We start from the raw sequence: 15,266 nt of genomic DNA on the forward strand, positions 1-15,266 counted from the left end.
TTCTTCATCAGAACAGTGGTTATCCTGTGGAACTCTCTGTCACAGGAAGTGACTGAGGCCAAAACAGTGAATGTTTTTGGAAAAGGAGACAGCTATAGTCCTTATGACTAAAGGGATCAAAAGATAGAAGACAAAAGTAGCAACAGAGTGCTAAATTGGATGATCAGCCATGATCCTATTGAATGGTGGAAATAAAACAAAAATTGCTAGAGAAACTCAGCATGTCTGGCAACATGTGTCAGAAAGCAGACTTAATATTTCCAGCCCATTGGACACAAAATATTAACTCTGCTTTCTCGCTATAGATGCTGCCTGACCTTCTAAGTCTCTCCAGTAATTTCTGTTTTTGTTTCAGATTTCCAGCATCCACAGTGCTTGGTTTTATTATATTGAATAGTGGAGCAGGATCACTGGAGCGAATAGTGTTTTCCTGTTCCTATTTTCACTTAATAGGCATCTCACCGTGAGAATCACACCTCAATGCTTGGAACGGTTGGAAAATGCAGCTTGTTGCTCCTGATGTCAAGACTGGCCTTGCTGAATTTCTCACAAATTCCTCACCATAGCCCATGTTGCGCGGGCTATTCCAAGATTCCTCCCAGAGCGGCTGAACAAAGTTTAGTGGCACACTTGATTCTGTGGTGGGTGTGGTAGCAGTACTGCTTCATTGTCAAATGGTGTGGAGTTCAAAGCCACTGTGATAGAATACAGTACGCATTTCATTGTGTTCTAGTTCCTGTGAGGAGTCTGTGAAACCCTCCTGCCATAACCCAGATGATTGATGAGCATAAAGTTGGAAGAACTGTTTGTGCTCTAGCCTACGAGATAAGTGAATGGATTCCTCCTACTATCTCACACCATTTTCCAATGTCGACAGCAGGTGACACACAGGAATGCCAGGTGCTGTACTGCCTCATTGTCAAAAGATGTGGAGTTCAAAAGCTACACTGGGCACCTCTGAGCAGTGTGGAGTGGTGCTCCACTTTTGTCTCAACACCACTGGGATACAGTACAGTAAGTATTCCATCGTGTGTTGGTTCCTGCGGGAAGTCCGTGAAACCCTCCTGCCGTAATCCAGAGGATACACCTGATTGATGAGCATAAAGTTGGAAGGGCTGTTCGTGTTCGAACCTGCCAGAGAGTGAATGAATTCCTCCTAATATTTCACACCCTTTCCCAAAAGGGCAAGGTGGTGAAAAACCCTACCCTTGGATTTGTCGACAGCAGGTGACACACAGGAATAAAAGGTGCTGCATCAATGATTGGGAGTGGCAGTCGAAAGAACTTGTGTTTTAAAAAAAGGGACTAAATAAAATCATCCCTTCCCACTATCAGCTCTTCATTCGGACCCGGGGGTGTTTTGTGGCGTCGTTAGGCAGAGCCTTCCAAAACAAAAGAGCGAAACCTCATCCACGTCATGTGGAATGAGAGCTTGAGGGTAATTAACGGCGTAACCGACAAAGGGACTGAAAGAAAAACAAGAGAGAGAGAGAGAGAAAGAAAGAAGGAAGGAAGGGGCGGTGCACATGTTGCTGGAGAGCTGGAGGGGGCAGCAGTGCGTGAAACCTGCTCTAAGTAGGAAGACGATTAAAACCGAAAGAGGAGAGACAGAGAAATCAGTCACGGGAAAAGCCTTCCTTTTTGAAAAAAAATTAAGAGTTATTATTTTTGTAAATACGTCTCGTCGCGCATTGGAATTTTTTTTCTTAAGAAAAGCATTTATCTCCTCTCGCAGATCGCAAACGTTTATGTACAGCACATTATAAATATCTGTATGTTTATATCTATTGCACATTGGGAAAGTTGAAGTAGTCTCAGTAACAGGCAGACACACACACACACAGAGGGAGGGAGCAATGAGGGTGAAAGTCGGCTTCCTCTTACGGAGTTTGCTGATCATCGGGACTTTCCTGGCGCTGATGGGGCTCTGGTCCAAGCTTCTCTCATCCCAAAGCGACGAGAACAACCCGTTCGAGCGGCAGATGGTGAGTCAGTCTGGGGCTATACACATTTATTTACTTGTGTGAGACAGATGGCTTTGGTTGGGGGGGGGGGGTCGCTGGCGCGGATCAAAAACCTCCCAGAGGCTCGAGCCGGCGGTCCGTTACCGGCGGGGTTGCCATGGAGACGGGGGTGGGGGCATTCGGGTCTCTCTCTCTCTGCCGTCAGGCAGCCTCGTGCCTGTCGTTTCCCTTTTCTTTTAAAAACAAATTTAATCTGCGGCTTGAAGCAGAAACGATCGTTTTATTTTCGTTTCCTTTTTTTTCGTTTCTTTTTTTTTTCTTTCATTTTGTTTTACTTCATTTGCCTTTTATTTTTAAAGGTGGGGGTGGGTTTCAAAACAAAAAAACCCCACCAAACTAACGGTCAAATTTAGGCCAGATGAAGCTGAGGCCTGACTTTCAGGCCCCAGGATGTGTTCGTGTGACTTAAAGGTGCGACGCTCAAGTGCTTTCCCCATTAGGTAAGATGTGAAAACGTCTTGAAGGTCTGCTATGTAATGGTGCATGCTCTGAATTGATTTCCGAATCTCTTTGCTCTCAGCCTCTTTCCATAACTGCACTGACATTGTAGTGTGGTGTAAGCACTTGGATTCCTTTTCCCTTCTTTGCAATGAAAAGTCCAAGGGGTTAATTAAAAATGTTTAGCACCCTCCCTCAAAAAAAAGGTCTGTGCTTCCTATCTATTCTGTTTTATTTATTTCAAGCCTGGTCCCAAAGCAGGAGGACAGTGCCTCACTTTGTAAATCCAAGTTGAATGGCTCTTCTACTTCACTAGTAAAGAATAAGTATTGCTTTGAGTCCTTTTGTGCAGAACAATTGTAAATCTGTTCTCTTTGCCAGCTTTGCCCAAATCATTGCGTTACTGCTTATGTGGTCAGCTTTAATCCCTTAACCCCTTTTCAAATGAAAGTTTCTCTGCTCTTCGCCCAGCAGAGGACAGTCAACCTGCCACTATTTTGCTGTGTGATTCTTGAGGACTTCACTGTGATAGACAGTAGAAGGCACTACAATCTGTTGCATTCTATTAAATTGCAACATGGCTATAAGCAATTTGTCTCCTATCCCCCTGCTTTGTTGTCATTAGTGTTTAAAACATCAGACACAGTTTGTTTATGTTTCATGTGTTCTTTTTCACCCAACTTATTCTTAGATCCACAAGCCATCTTTAGGCATAACCCTTTGTGTATAGAAGTTGGGACATCAGGTCGTGGTTGTACAGAACATTGATGAGGCCTTTCCTGGAGTATTGTGACCAGTTCTGGTTGCCCTTTTATTAGGAAGGATATTAAGCTGGAGAGGTTCAGAAAAGATTTACTACAATATTGCCAGGAATGGAGGGTTTGAGCTCTGAGGAGAGACTGAATAGACTGGAACTTTTTTACACTGAAGCGGAGAAGGTTGAGGGGTGACCTTAGACATTTATAAAATTATGAGCGTCATATGTAAGGTGAATAGCAGGTGCCTTTTCCCTAGGTGGTGGAATTTCAAGACTGGGGGCATATTTCTAAGGTGAGTGGAGAAAGATTTAAATAAGACAAGACATAAGGGGAAATTTTTATACAGAGAGAGTGGTTTGTGTGTGGAATGAACTTCCAGAGGAAGTGGTGGACATTAGGGCAAGTATATGAATAGTAAATGTTTCAAGTGATATGGGCCAAGTAGAGTCACTAGTTTAGTTTGGGATTATGGTCGGCATGGACTGTGTGGACTGAAGGATTTGCTTATATATATGGAATTATAATTTTATGATATGAACGATACCAAGCTTTCATGATTACCAGGTGAAGAATTCCTTAGCTGGTGTACTTAGTTTTAAAGAATTTTTGTGCTAAGAGTGTAGGAAAAAAACATGGGTAACATTTCAGAACATTTCCCATGAGAGATTTTTAAAATATACTTAATTTGTGTTGTCTGAAGTCAATTCTATATTTTTAAATTTATAGTATATCATGTGATTTTGTACATATAAAACAAAACATTGAAGGTTCGGCATCTGCACTAACTTAATGTAGAATCTTCCTGCCCTACCCTGATTCCCTCTTTGAATTTGTTTTTAATAAAGCAAGAGATCAAGACAGGTGGCACACTGCTTGAGTGTGTGATCTTGTTTGAAACCCCAGTGACCAATATTTTAATGAGTGCAATGATGGTCTCAACAGATAAACTGAGCAAGAACAGCAGTAAAGCCAATGTGAATATGCATAAAGGTAACAAAGGGCAGAAAACCATTATTAAACTGAGATACAACCTGAGAGCTACTAAAATTGTCCCCATGATTTTGGCATTTACCTTTATTGCAAAAACCATTTGTCCTAATTATAAATAAATCCATATAGAGGGAACTACTTCAAGGCTGTAATATGATTTTGGGTTTCAGTTTATGGATAATAGTGACCTGGTACTGCTGTAATATATAAATCATCTGCACCCATCAGATGACAGATTTATTTTTACATGCAAGTATTCCATAGAATCATAGAATCCCTACAGTGTTGAAGCAGGCCATTCAGCCCATTGAGTTTACACCAACACTCTGGAGAGTGTCCCATCCAGACACACGCCCCTCCATATTTTTGGACTATGGGAAGAAACCAGAGCACCAGGAGGAAACCCATACAGACATAGGGAGAATGTGCAAACTCCACACAGACAATTGCCCAAGGGTGGAATTGAACCCAGGTCTCTGACATGGTGAGGCAACAGTGCTAACTACTGAGCCACCATGCCACCTAATAATTTGTGCTAATAATTTTTTTTTCCCTGTGTTGGCTTTGGTACTGGCCTTCAGCTTGCTGCAAATGTATTCAGCATGGTTCTGTTTATCTGTTCCATTTGTCAGTGTAAGTGAGTTTCTATATTCATTTATGTAAACTTTTTCCTGCAGATCAAGTGGTGGATTCAGACTGTGCGTTTTAATTGTTGCACCTTGAGTAGAAATTGATTTTTGTCTTATAGTCTGAATTCCATTTTCAGAAAGGAAGTCTGATTAGAGTTTATTTCTTCTTTACTGGTTTGATGTCCAGTGATATCTTTTACAGTTTTAAAAACAAATGACTTTGCAGCTAACTTTCCCACCTGGTACATGTGAGGAGAATGTAGACGCTTATGCTTTTGTGCTTTGTGAAATGAAACAAAATTAGATTAGGTAGAATCGAAGGGAAGGCTGGGGTCGGGGGGAGGTGGCGGTGCAGGTGGGAAGCATTGCTTTGCTCTTTGCCAATTGTGGGAGAGAATTTTTTAAAAAATATTCATTCCCTAGTTATGAGTATCACTGACATGGTTAGCATATATTGCCCTGAACAGGTGTTAATGGTTAGTCTTCTTGAGCTGCTGAATATTCTTGGTCCACCTCCGAGGGAAGTTTTAAAAAAAAATGACCATATTGATGTGAGACTGGATTCATACTAGTTTCCTTCATCCCCTAAGGTGTGCCAATGAACCATTTGGTCCTTTGCAATAATCTGACAACTTCATGCTCATTTTTACTGATACAGGCTTTTACCTGATTATATAAAAACTAAACTTGCATTCTTATGTATTACTAACCCAACACAATGATTATGCTACTGTAAATTGCACTAAATTGTGCAAATAAGTTTTTAAACTAATTTTAGATCTGGAAATTTTTCAGTTTTGGCTTACAGTGCATTAGTAATTTTGAGTGCATGTGTTGGAGGCTTTTTGTAATTGATCTTTGGAATGTGCATAGAAACATACCATAGATTGTGTAGTAGAAATGGATTACGTGAACCCTTTACTGACTGGATGTTCAAAATGGAATGTTTCAGTAGTTCTTTACGTGAACTTAATACCTGTAGATCTTTTCTGAAGTGTTTATATTTACATATTTCAGCCCCATGTACAGTGTGCAGTGTATTAAATCTGTCCAAAGCAGACAATTAAATAATCTTTTCCCACTCAAACAGTTCACTGATTAATTAAAATAAACTTCAGGGAGGATTCCATCAAATCAAACACTCCGATGAGTAAAACTGGTTAAAAATCAGTTCCAATCTTTTCAATTTGGAAGCCATCACCTTGATTTCTGACTGAATTGTGTATACCCGGTATAGGAAAGAGACAGAACTTGACAAAAGTTTTGTGGCCAATGAATTATTTTTGAAGTGTGATCGCTGTTTTTGTAAGTATATGTGATGACAAATTGCACACAGCATTGAAATAAATAATCAGTTAATTTATTTTTGTTTGAAGGATAAATGTTGACTAGAACATGAGAATTCCTCTGCTTTTCAAAATAGTGGCATGGAATCTTCTGTTTCAGCTTAATTCTTTATTTGAACAGTGGCATTACTGATATTGCAGTAGTCCTTTAGCAAATTATAGCTTTTAATATTTAGCAATCTGCGCAAGCAATAATTTCATGGGAAGGAGGGAGGGTGTGCTAACTAAAATGTTATGACTCGTGTGACAAAGCAGAAAGGTTATACATAATGGAATGAAAAATGAAATATAATTTTATTATTGGTATTTTAATGTTGAGTTGTGTAGCTAAAAATTTTGAAGTAATGATGTTATGAGATTACCTGTATCTATTACTGATGAGGAGAAAGGACTATTTTGTCTATGTATAATGTTGAAGACCCAAAGGTAACTTGCTAAAGTAGTCAGTCGTTCTTGCATACAAGCATATAAATCAGTAACAGGAATAGGTCATTCAACGAGATCATAGTTGTTTTGAATCGAACATCAAATCCAAATTCCTGCCTACCCCTGATATCTTTATTTAACTTCCTTGTGCACTTTTCATAACTTACTTTCCTACCATCTTTGTGTCGTCAGCAAGTTAACAACTGTACCTGCAGACCCATCATCTGGGAATTTTCTAATCCAACCAGTTCAGAGATGTTATGACATACTTCTAGAGCTGGTGGAACTTGAATCCAGGCCTCCTGTATCGGAAGTAGGGAGGCTACTAGTGTGCCACAAGAACCCTTCATCTAAGTCATTTTAATTGTAAATTGTGAGATCCCAGCACCATTCCCTGTAGCAGCCGCTTGTTACATCTTGTCAACCTGAAAAAGACCGATTGACATCTAAACTTTGTTTCCATTGACCAGCCAATATTCTGTCCATGCTAATATGCTATCCATACATCATGAGCTTTTATTTTCCACAATAACTTTGTAACACTACATCAAATATCTTGTGGAAATCTAAGTGCAGTAAATTCACTGGTTCTCCTTTCTCCACAGCATGTGTTACCTCAAAGAATTCCAATAAATTGGACAAACAATATTTTATCATTGCTTGCCACAGTCAAACTGACTTCATACTTAATGAAAATAACCCTGTCATCTTCCAGTATTGACCAGTGTTTGCAACCTGACTGTAAAGGTCTGAGAGTCCAAGGATGTTGGTTTTCTCCCCCTATCCCCACTGTGCATCATGAATATTGTGAATCCTGTTCTACTTCAAGCTGCCAAAAAAGCTGTAACTTCCTTCAGGTTATTCACCTCGAAACTGGACTTTCCTTATTTGTGTTACTGGGTTCCAGACCACCCACAGTTGCAAAGCATATTTTATTGAGGAGGAAAACGAAGTATGAAAATTTCAGTGAACAGTCATTCTGTACAATTTGCTAAGAGAAGGCTCAGTAACATCAGCATTTCAGATAGGGTAACAGCCAAACAAAGCTCTAATTACAGCTGCAAAAATAGGTGATCACAGGATATCTAAAAACTTACCAATAGAATTAAGAAGGAACAATAAAATTGAATATCCATGTCACAGTTGTCTTTTAAAATTGAAGAACAATTTATTGAACTTGTATGGGCACTTAAAAAAATGTGTATTAAATTCATAGAAAACTTGCAGCTTGAGTGAAACTTAATGTCATCTATTAACATACCAAATTGAATAATTAACAATCTGACAGCTTCATGGCTACTAGTACTAATAATTAATAGGCTAAATAATGTTAATACTACTTAGGAAACCCCTGTCAAGCAAGAATCTTATTTGGTATTTATTACTGCTTGACAATGGTATTGTAAACTTAGTATTCTACTTACTGTTTATAAGGTAAGAGGCTCTAATCTAAGTGCAATTTAAACAACCGTTTCTCTTCATTGGGAAATGGGCTGCCTTTTCACAGCAGTTGTAATGATGACATTTCTGGTTTGGGATTTTAGGAATAGCCATATTTTAATTTCAAAATATTTCTGCTGTCGTGCTGTTTTTCTGAAGTGTTTTTGCAAAGAGACTTGGTGGATCAGTCTGCTTCTCGAAGGAGGACAAAAAATAAATCACCATTTTTAGCTAGTACTGCATGTATAAGTTACTAAGTGATTTCAAAGTTGCCTGGTTCCTTTTGTATGTTTATTGTCTTCAATTTGTTGGCACAAACAATTTCAAGTCGTGGTACATGGAAAAAAATAAGGGCTCCTGTTGCACATTTGTAATGCCCCTCCATTTGGGATAGAAGATTTAGGTTCAATTTTCACCTTTCTGGCAAGATATTGCTGTTGATAAAGGATTGGCTGATTAGCAGAAGACAGAGAAAGGGGACATAGGGGTCTTTTTCATGATGGCAGCTGGTGACTAGTGGAGGTCCCCATGGGTCAGAGTTAGGATCACAACTATTCATATTATATATTCGCAATCTGTAAAAATGAACTAAGGGCACTGTTGCTAAGGTTGCAGATGACAAAAAGATGGGTGGAGGGACAGGTTGTGTTGAGGAAGCGGGGAGGCTCCCGAAAGACTTGGACAAGTTAGGAGAATGGGCAAGGAAGTGGCAGATGGAATGCAATGTTGGAAAGTGTGACGTTACGCATTTGGAAGGAAGAATATAGACGTACAGATTTTCTAAATGGGGGATGGCACAAAGAGACTTGGGCGTCTTAGTTCAGAATTCTCTTAAGATTAATAAGTCGGTTCCATTGGCAGTTAGGAAGGCAAATGCAATGTTAGCATGGTTTCAAGAGAACAAGAATATAAGAGTGGAGATGTACTGCTGAGGCTGTAAAAGGGTCTGGTCAGAACACATGGAATATTGTGAGAAGTTTTGAGCCTCACATCGAAGGAAGAATGTGCTGATGCGGAGGAGGTCCAGAGGAAGTTTACAAGAATGATCCCGGAAATGAGGGCTTGTCATATGAGGAGCAGTTTAGGACTCTGGGTCTGTAACCTGTGGAGTTTAGAAAGATTAGGGGAGATCTGATAGAAACTTTTAGAACACTGAGAGGCCTGGATAGAGTGGACATGAAGAAGATGTTTCCACTAGTAGGAAAGACTAGGACCTGAGGGTACAGCCTCCGAGTGAAGGGATGACCCTTTTATAAATGTGATGAGGAGGCAGTTTCTTCAGCCAGAGGATGATTGATCTGTGGAACTCATTGCTGCAAACGTCTGGGGAGGCCAAGTCATTGACCATATTGAAGACAGATATATAGATAGGTTCGTGATTAGTAAGGAGGTCAAAGGTTATGGGAGAAGGCAGGAGAATGGGATTGAGAAACATATCAGTCATGATTGAATGGTGGAGCAGACTCGGTGGGCTGAATGACCTCATTCTGCTTCTATATCTTGTGGTTTTCCCCAGATGTGCATTGCAGCATTCCAAACAGGTTTTGTTAAAAAAAAAACTGCAGGGAAATAATCTTGAAGTATTTTGAAAACCTATTCAGCCTCTTACCTATGTAATTTGCAGCTGTCTCATGTGGACATCCATCAACACCATTGTCACCATTTGGTTGCACTCCATCTTGGGTTGAACCTCAACCCTGAGCTTCTGATCTCAAATGATTTCCCAACAACAGATGACCTCTTTCCTCGTCTGCACATTTCTCACATCAGTACTTCTGCCAAAACTCCAATCCTTTAATCACTTTCAAACTGGATTATTTTGCTCAAATGGCATCACTTCCTTCATTTTTTTTTTTATAAATTGCAGTTTATGTAAAACTCTGCTGCATCCATCCCGCATCATGTTCTGCTCATCTGTAACATCTTTACCGACTCGCAGTTGCTTCTGATTCTCCAACATGTTGAACTTGAAATCCTCAGTCTTCTGTTTGAATCAGATGCCACTGTTTGGAGATACTTAAAAAAAAAAGCTCTGTCTGCACTTTCATTGGACATAAACATTCCATAGCACTATTTGAAGAGCAGGGAAATTTTATCAGTATCCTGGCGAACATTTATTCCTAACCCTGGCATGAGAGAGTAGAACCTAAGGATCATAGCTAAGGATAAGGGGTTGGTGTTAGGTTGATAAGAGGGATTTCTTCATTCAGAAGTTGTGAATCTTTGGAATTCTCTATCCTAAAGGATCATCAATGCTCAGTCAATTAGTTTATTCAGTGTAGATACTTAATTTTTGAGGGGGCTGTATCATAATCAAGAGACGGAAGTAAGTTGATTTGACAAAAACCTGAACTGTGATTTTACTGAGTAACAGAGCAAGTTTGAGGTCTAGCACATGACCATCTCCAGCTCATTTTTATGTTACTGTTCTTATCAAAACAGCTCCACTAAGCATCAATATCATTGCAGTTAGCGGGACCTTTGAGTGCAAAAATTCGCTGCCACTTTTCCTACATCATAAGTGTTCACACTGTAAAAGTACTTAATAGGTTGTATAGTGTTTTGGGACATCCTGAGATTGAGAAAGGCACTGTGTAACTGCAAGTGCTTTTGTTGTTTAAAACTCACCTCTAACCTATTGTTTGTGTCACTCCTAATTTTTCCTTTTATTTTGGCATCTATATTTATTTGATTATATCTCCTTGAAACACTGTGGGACATTTCCGCATATCAGCAACACTTTCTAAATCCAAGTTGATGTGTGATTTTTTTTTTTTCTCTGAGCACTGTCTCCTACTGCCCAAGAAGCTTAATTTTTTTTTTATTATTCATTCACTGGATAAGAGTGTCCTTCCTTAAAGAGCATTAGTGAACCTGGTGGGTTTTTCTGACAACAAAAATGGATTCATGGTATCATTAGACTGTTAATTCCAGATTTTTATTGAATTCAAATTCCACTATCTGCCATGGCAGATTCGAATCCAGGCCCCCAGAACATTACCTGGGTTTCTAGATTAACAGTCCAGTGATAATACCAGTAGGCCATCACCTCCTAGTGTTTCTCAAGAGGAGTGATCTTTGCTAAATCTTCCATGTGCATGTTTATATATTTGAATTGCTGAGATATCTTGCCCTTGAATCTTTTATTGAATTTATATTTCCTTCTAAAAATACATTATCTCTGAATTTGCTGCAGTAAATTAAATTTGCCACTTGTTTATCAGTCCCAGCAATTTTTGTCTTCATGAAGTATTAGATGACAAATCAGCTCCTGTGTGTCTTCAGAAATTTCAATATCATGCTCTTTATGATTGTTTGTTTAAATTAGATGTATTATATAAGAACAGGCTTAGAAATGCTCTGGGTAAATCATTTCTAAACCTCTCAGTCCTACAGCTCTCTGTAACTCTAACCTTTTCTTACTTCCATATCCACCGGTGGTTGTTCCATGCCATTGTTTTCCTTTACCACATCTCCAGGTCTGACCAAAGGTCATTAAATTAAAACACACTGTGTTTCTTTCTCCACTGGTGCTGCCTATTTCCAGCATTTTCTGTTTTTATTTCAGATTTCCCCAGTATAGTATTTTTCTTTTGTTCCCATTCTGTTACTAATGGTGCTAGAATTCTGGAGCAGAAATTTTAATCTCCAAATTAAACAGCCAAGGGAAACAAAAACACTGATCAACTTTTATTTATTAATTTGATTCTGTATTTTTTTGTGCCAGGCTCACTTCATTGTATAGGAGCTCCCTTTGTGCAAGTGTGAGACTTTCTTCATCTGAATCCCTTTTACTTGCACCACAGTCCTCAAATTATTCTCACACCTGGTATATTTTGATTGCTTAGCAAAGTAGGGGTAGCATGTTTTTCAGGTGAAATCCATGGTTCATTCTTTGTAATAAATATATTATTCAGCAAAAACTTGTAAGGCAATTCATTTCGCTGCAGTTCCTGAGTCACCAAAACCCCAGGATCTCCATGAGCTCATTTTGCAAATATTATGAGGTGCTTTTACTTGCTGTTTGCAGACTCAACTGTTCTGAAACTTCAGAAAACCTTCAATTGGCAAATTCATATAAATGGGGAATCTGTTTTGAGTAGTTAACTTTACTGCAGTTAACTGCCCATGCATTTACTGTAAGTAGTTTTCATTATGTTTTATTCTGGTTATACATCTTAAGTCAAGGATTAGATGATAGCGCATATACTTGCGTTAAGCTGTACAATGTCAACACTATTTGTGAAATCTGGCCTAAACCTTTGCTGGCTTTAATTTAGGAAAAGCATAATCATTGATCAAGTAACTCCCTTTCCTCTCCCAAGATGAGCCTTTCCCAATAGTTATTAACAAATCCATCAGTTATTTTGTTAGTGCTATCAGCCAGCATGTACTTAACCAGAATGCAAGAATTAAATACTAGAAGACGTACATCTGCCATTGACATCAAGGAAAATAGTAATTTGTTTTATTCATTCATGGGATTTGGGCACCACTGGCTGTTTTTGTGCATTCCTACCTGTCCTTGAAAAGATGATGGTGAGTTGCCACCTTAAACCACCTTAGTCCATATGGGGTAGATACATCCATAATGTCATAAGGGAGGGAGTTCCAAGATTTTGACCCAGCAACACTGAAGGGACAGCGATATCTTCCCACTCAGAATGGCAAGTGACTTTGGGGAATACTTGCAGGTTTTGGTGTTCCCATGTATCTGCTGCTCTTGTCCTTTCAGATGTTGGATTTGGAAGATGCTATCTAAAGAACCTTGGTGGGTTGTTGCAGTGTAACTCTTGTAGGTGTTACTGCTGCTACTGTGTGTCTGTTGTGAGGAAATGAATGTGCTATGTAGTTTCATATAAGTGGGCTGCTTTGCCCTAATGATATCAGGATTCTCGAGCATTGGAGATGTATTCACCCAGGAAAGTGGGGAGTATTCCATCACACTCCTGACTCGTATCTCGTTGATGGTGGTCAGGCTTTGGGCAGCCAGTAGTTGAGTTAGTATTCCAATCTCTGACCTGCACTTATTGCCACTGTATTTATGTGGTGAGTGCAGTTGAGTTTCTGGTCAATGGTAACCCCCAGGTTGTTGATTGTGGGGGATTCAGCAACAGGAGAACCACTTAACATCAAGTGGCAGTGGTTAAATTATCTCTTGTTGGAGACGGTCATCATCCGGTGCTTGTGTAGAGTTACTTGCCATTTGTCAGTCCAAACCTCAGCACTGTCCAGGTTTTGCTGCAGTTGGACATGGACCTATTCAGTATCTGAGGAGGATGATGCTGAACATCGTGCATTCATCAAAGAGCAGTCCCATTTCTGAACTTTTGTTGGAGAGAAAGCCATTGAAACAGCTGAAAATAGTTGGGTCTAGAATACTACCTTGAGGAACCCCTGCAGAAGTGACTGATGTTTAACAAGGACAACCATATTCCTCTAATGCTTTGTATGATACCAATAAGTGGTCAGTTACCCCCTGATTCCCATTGACTAGTTTTGCTGAAGTTCCTTGATGCTTGATCTCAAAGACGGTCTCTCTCACCTCCCGTCTGGAGTTTAGCACTCCTGTCCATGTTTGGACCATGGCTAAAATTAGGTCAGGAGCTAGGTGACCCTGGCAGAACTCAAACTAGGTGTCAGTGAATAGGTCCTTGCTGAGAAAGTGCTATTGATGCCACCTTCCATGACTTTACTGATGTGGAGGTGCTGGTGTTGGACTTGGGTAGACAAAGTCAGAAGTCACCTGACACCAGGTTTTGGTCCAATAGGTTCATTTGAAATCACAAGCTTTCAGAACTTCATCAGGTGAAGTAAGAAAGAAGCACACAGACACAGAATTGATAGGCAGAGAGATCAAAAGATCATACAAAATGGTGTGTGGAGTGTTGAATAAGTTTCTGTAGGTGATCATAAGTGTGAGATAGTGAGAGTAAAGTGTCAACAGCTCAATAACAAGTGAAAGGATGATGGGTAATCCAATTAAATGAGGCAGAGAGATAATTACAAAAAATTTACAAACAAAAAGGTGGTGCTAGAGACAATCCACATGACTGGAATAATGTCACTTTGGCCACCTTATTTTTAATATTTTATAATTTTTTTGTAATTTTTGATCACCTGCAGAGACTTATCATTTGATAGCTCCACTCACACCATTTTTATGATCTCTTGATTGCTCTGCCAAAAAATTCTGTCTGTCTGTATGCTTCTGTCTCACTTCACCTGACAAAGGGGCTATGCTGTGAAAGCTTGTGATTTTAAAATAAACCTGTTGGACTATAACCTGGTGTTGTGTGACTTCTGACTTTACTCACAATTATCAGTAGACTCACAGGCTGGTTTTTATGCACAGGACATTCCTGGGCAATTTTCCACACTGTCAGGTAGATGCCACTGTTACAGCTGTATTGAAACAGTTTGGCTAGGACACGGCACGTTCTGGAATTATTACTGGAATGTTTTCAGGGCATACAGCCTTTCTGGTATCCATTGCCTTTAACTATTTCTTGATAACCCCAATAATGAATTGAATTGGCTAAAGACTGGTATCTAATGTTGGGGATGTCTGGAAGAGATTGAGATGGATTATCCACTCAGCACTTCTGACTGAAGATTGTTGTGAATGCTTCAGCCTTATCTTTTGCGCTGATGTGCTGAGCTCCCCCATCTTCGAAGATGGGAAATTTCAGAAGCTGCCGCTCCAGTGAGTTTTTTAATTGGCCATCACGATTCACAACTGAGTGACCAAACTGCAGAACTTGAGTCTGATTTGTTGGTTGTGGAATAATTTAGCCCCATCTATCGCTTACTGATTGGTATACAGGTAGTCCTTCTTGTAGAGTGACCACATTGACACTTAAGGTTTAGGTTCCAGACATGCCCTCCTGCACTCCTCATTGAACCAGGGTTGGTTCTGACTTAATGGTAATCATGGAGTGGTGGATATGCTGAACCATGAGGTAGCAGGATTCCAACACAACCTGCAGCTCCTGATGGCCCACGGCACCTCTTGAGCCCCATGGTGAGTTGCTAAACCGGTTTGAAATCCATCCCATTTTAACACTGTGATAGCGCCAGGTAGCATATTGGAGGATATCCTCCATGTGAAGAAGGAACTTCGTTTTCTCAAGGACTGTGATGGTCACTTCTACACATACTGCCATGGACAGATACATCTGCAACAGTCAAGTTGGTGAGATTCTGGTCAAATAT

General features: G+C 39.8%; 1 protein-coding gene across 2 annotated transcripts in view; it reads left to right on the forward strand.

Moving 5' to 3' along the window:
• Nucleotides 1-1,289: 1,289 nt before the first annotated feature.
• Nucleotides 1,290-15,266, forward strand: part of galnt7 (UDP-N-acetyl-alpha-D-galactosamine: polypeptide N-acetylgalactosaminyltransferase 7) — a 109,075-nt gene continuing 95,098 nt past the window's right edge. The window contains exon 1 of one of the 2 annotated variants that reach the window (XM_048594921.1): nucleotides 1,290-1,985. In XM_048594921.1, coding sequence (XP_048450878.1) covers nucleotides 1,857-1,985 — 129 coding nt within the window. In that variant the 5' untranslated portion in view covers nucleotides 1,290-1,856. The remainder of the gene's footprint in view (nucleotides 1,986-15,266) is intronic. The other variant, XM_048594920.1, reaches the window with a different exon arrangement.

This window comes from Rhincodon typus, chromosome 3 (genome assembly GCF_021869965.1).
Source record: "Rhincodon typus isolate 14 chromosome 3, sRhiTyp1.1, whole genome shotgun sequence".
NCBI lineage: Eukaryota > Metazoa > Chordata > Chondrichthyes > Orectolobiformes > Rhincodontidae > Rhincodon > Rhincodon typus.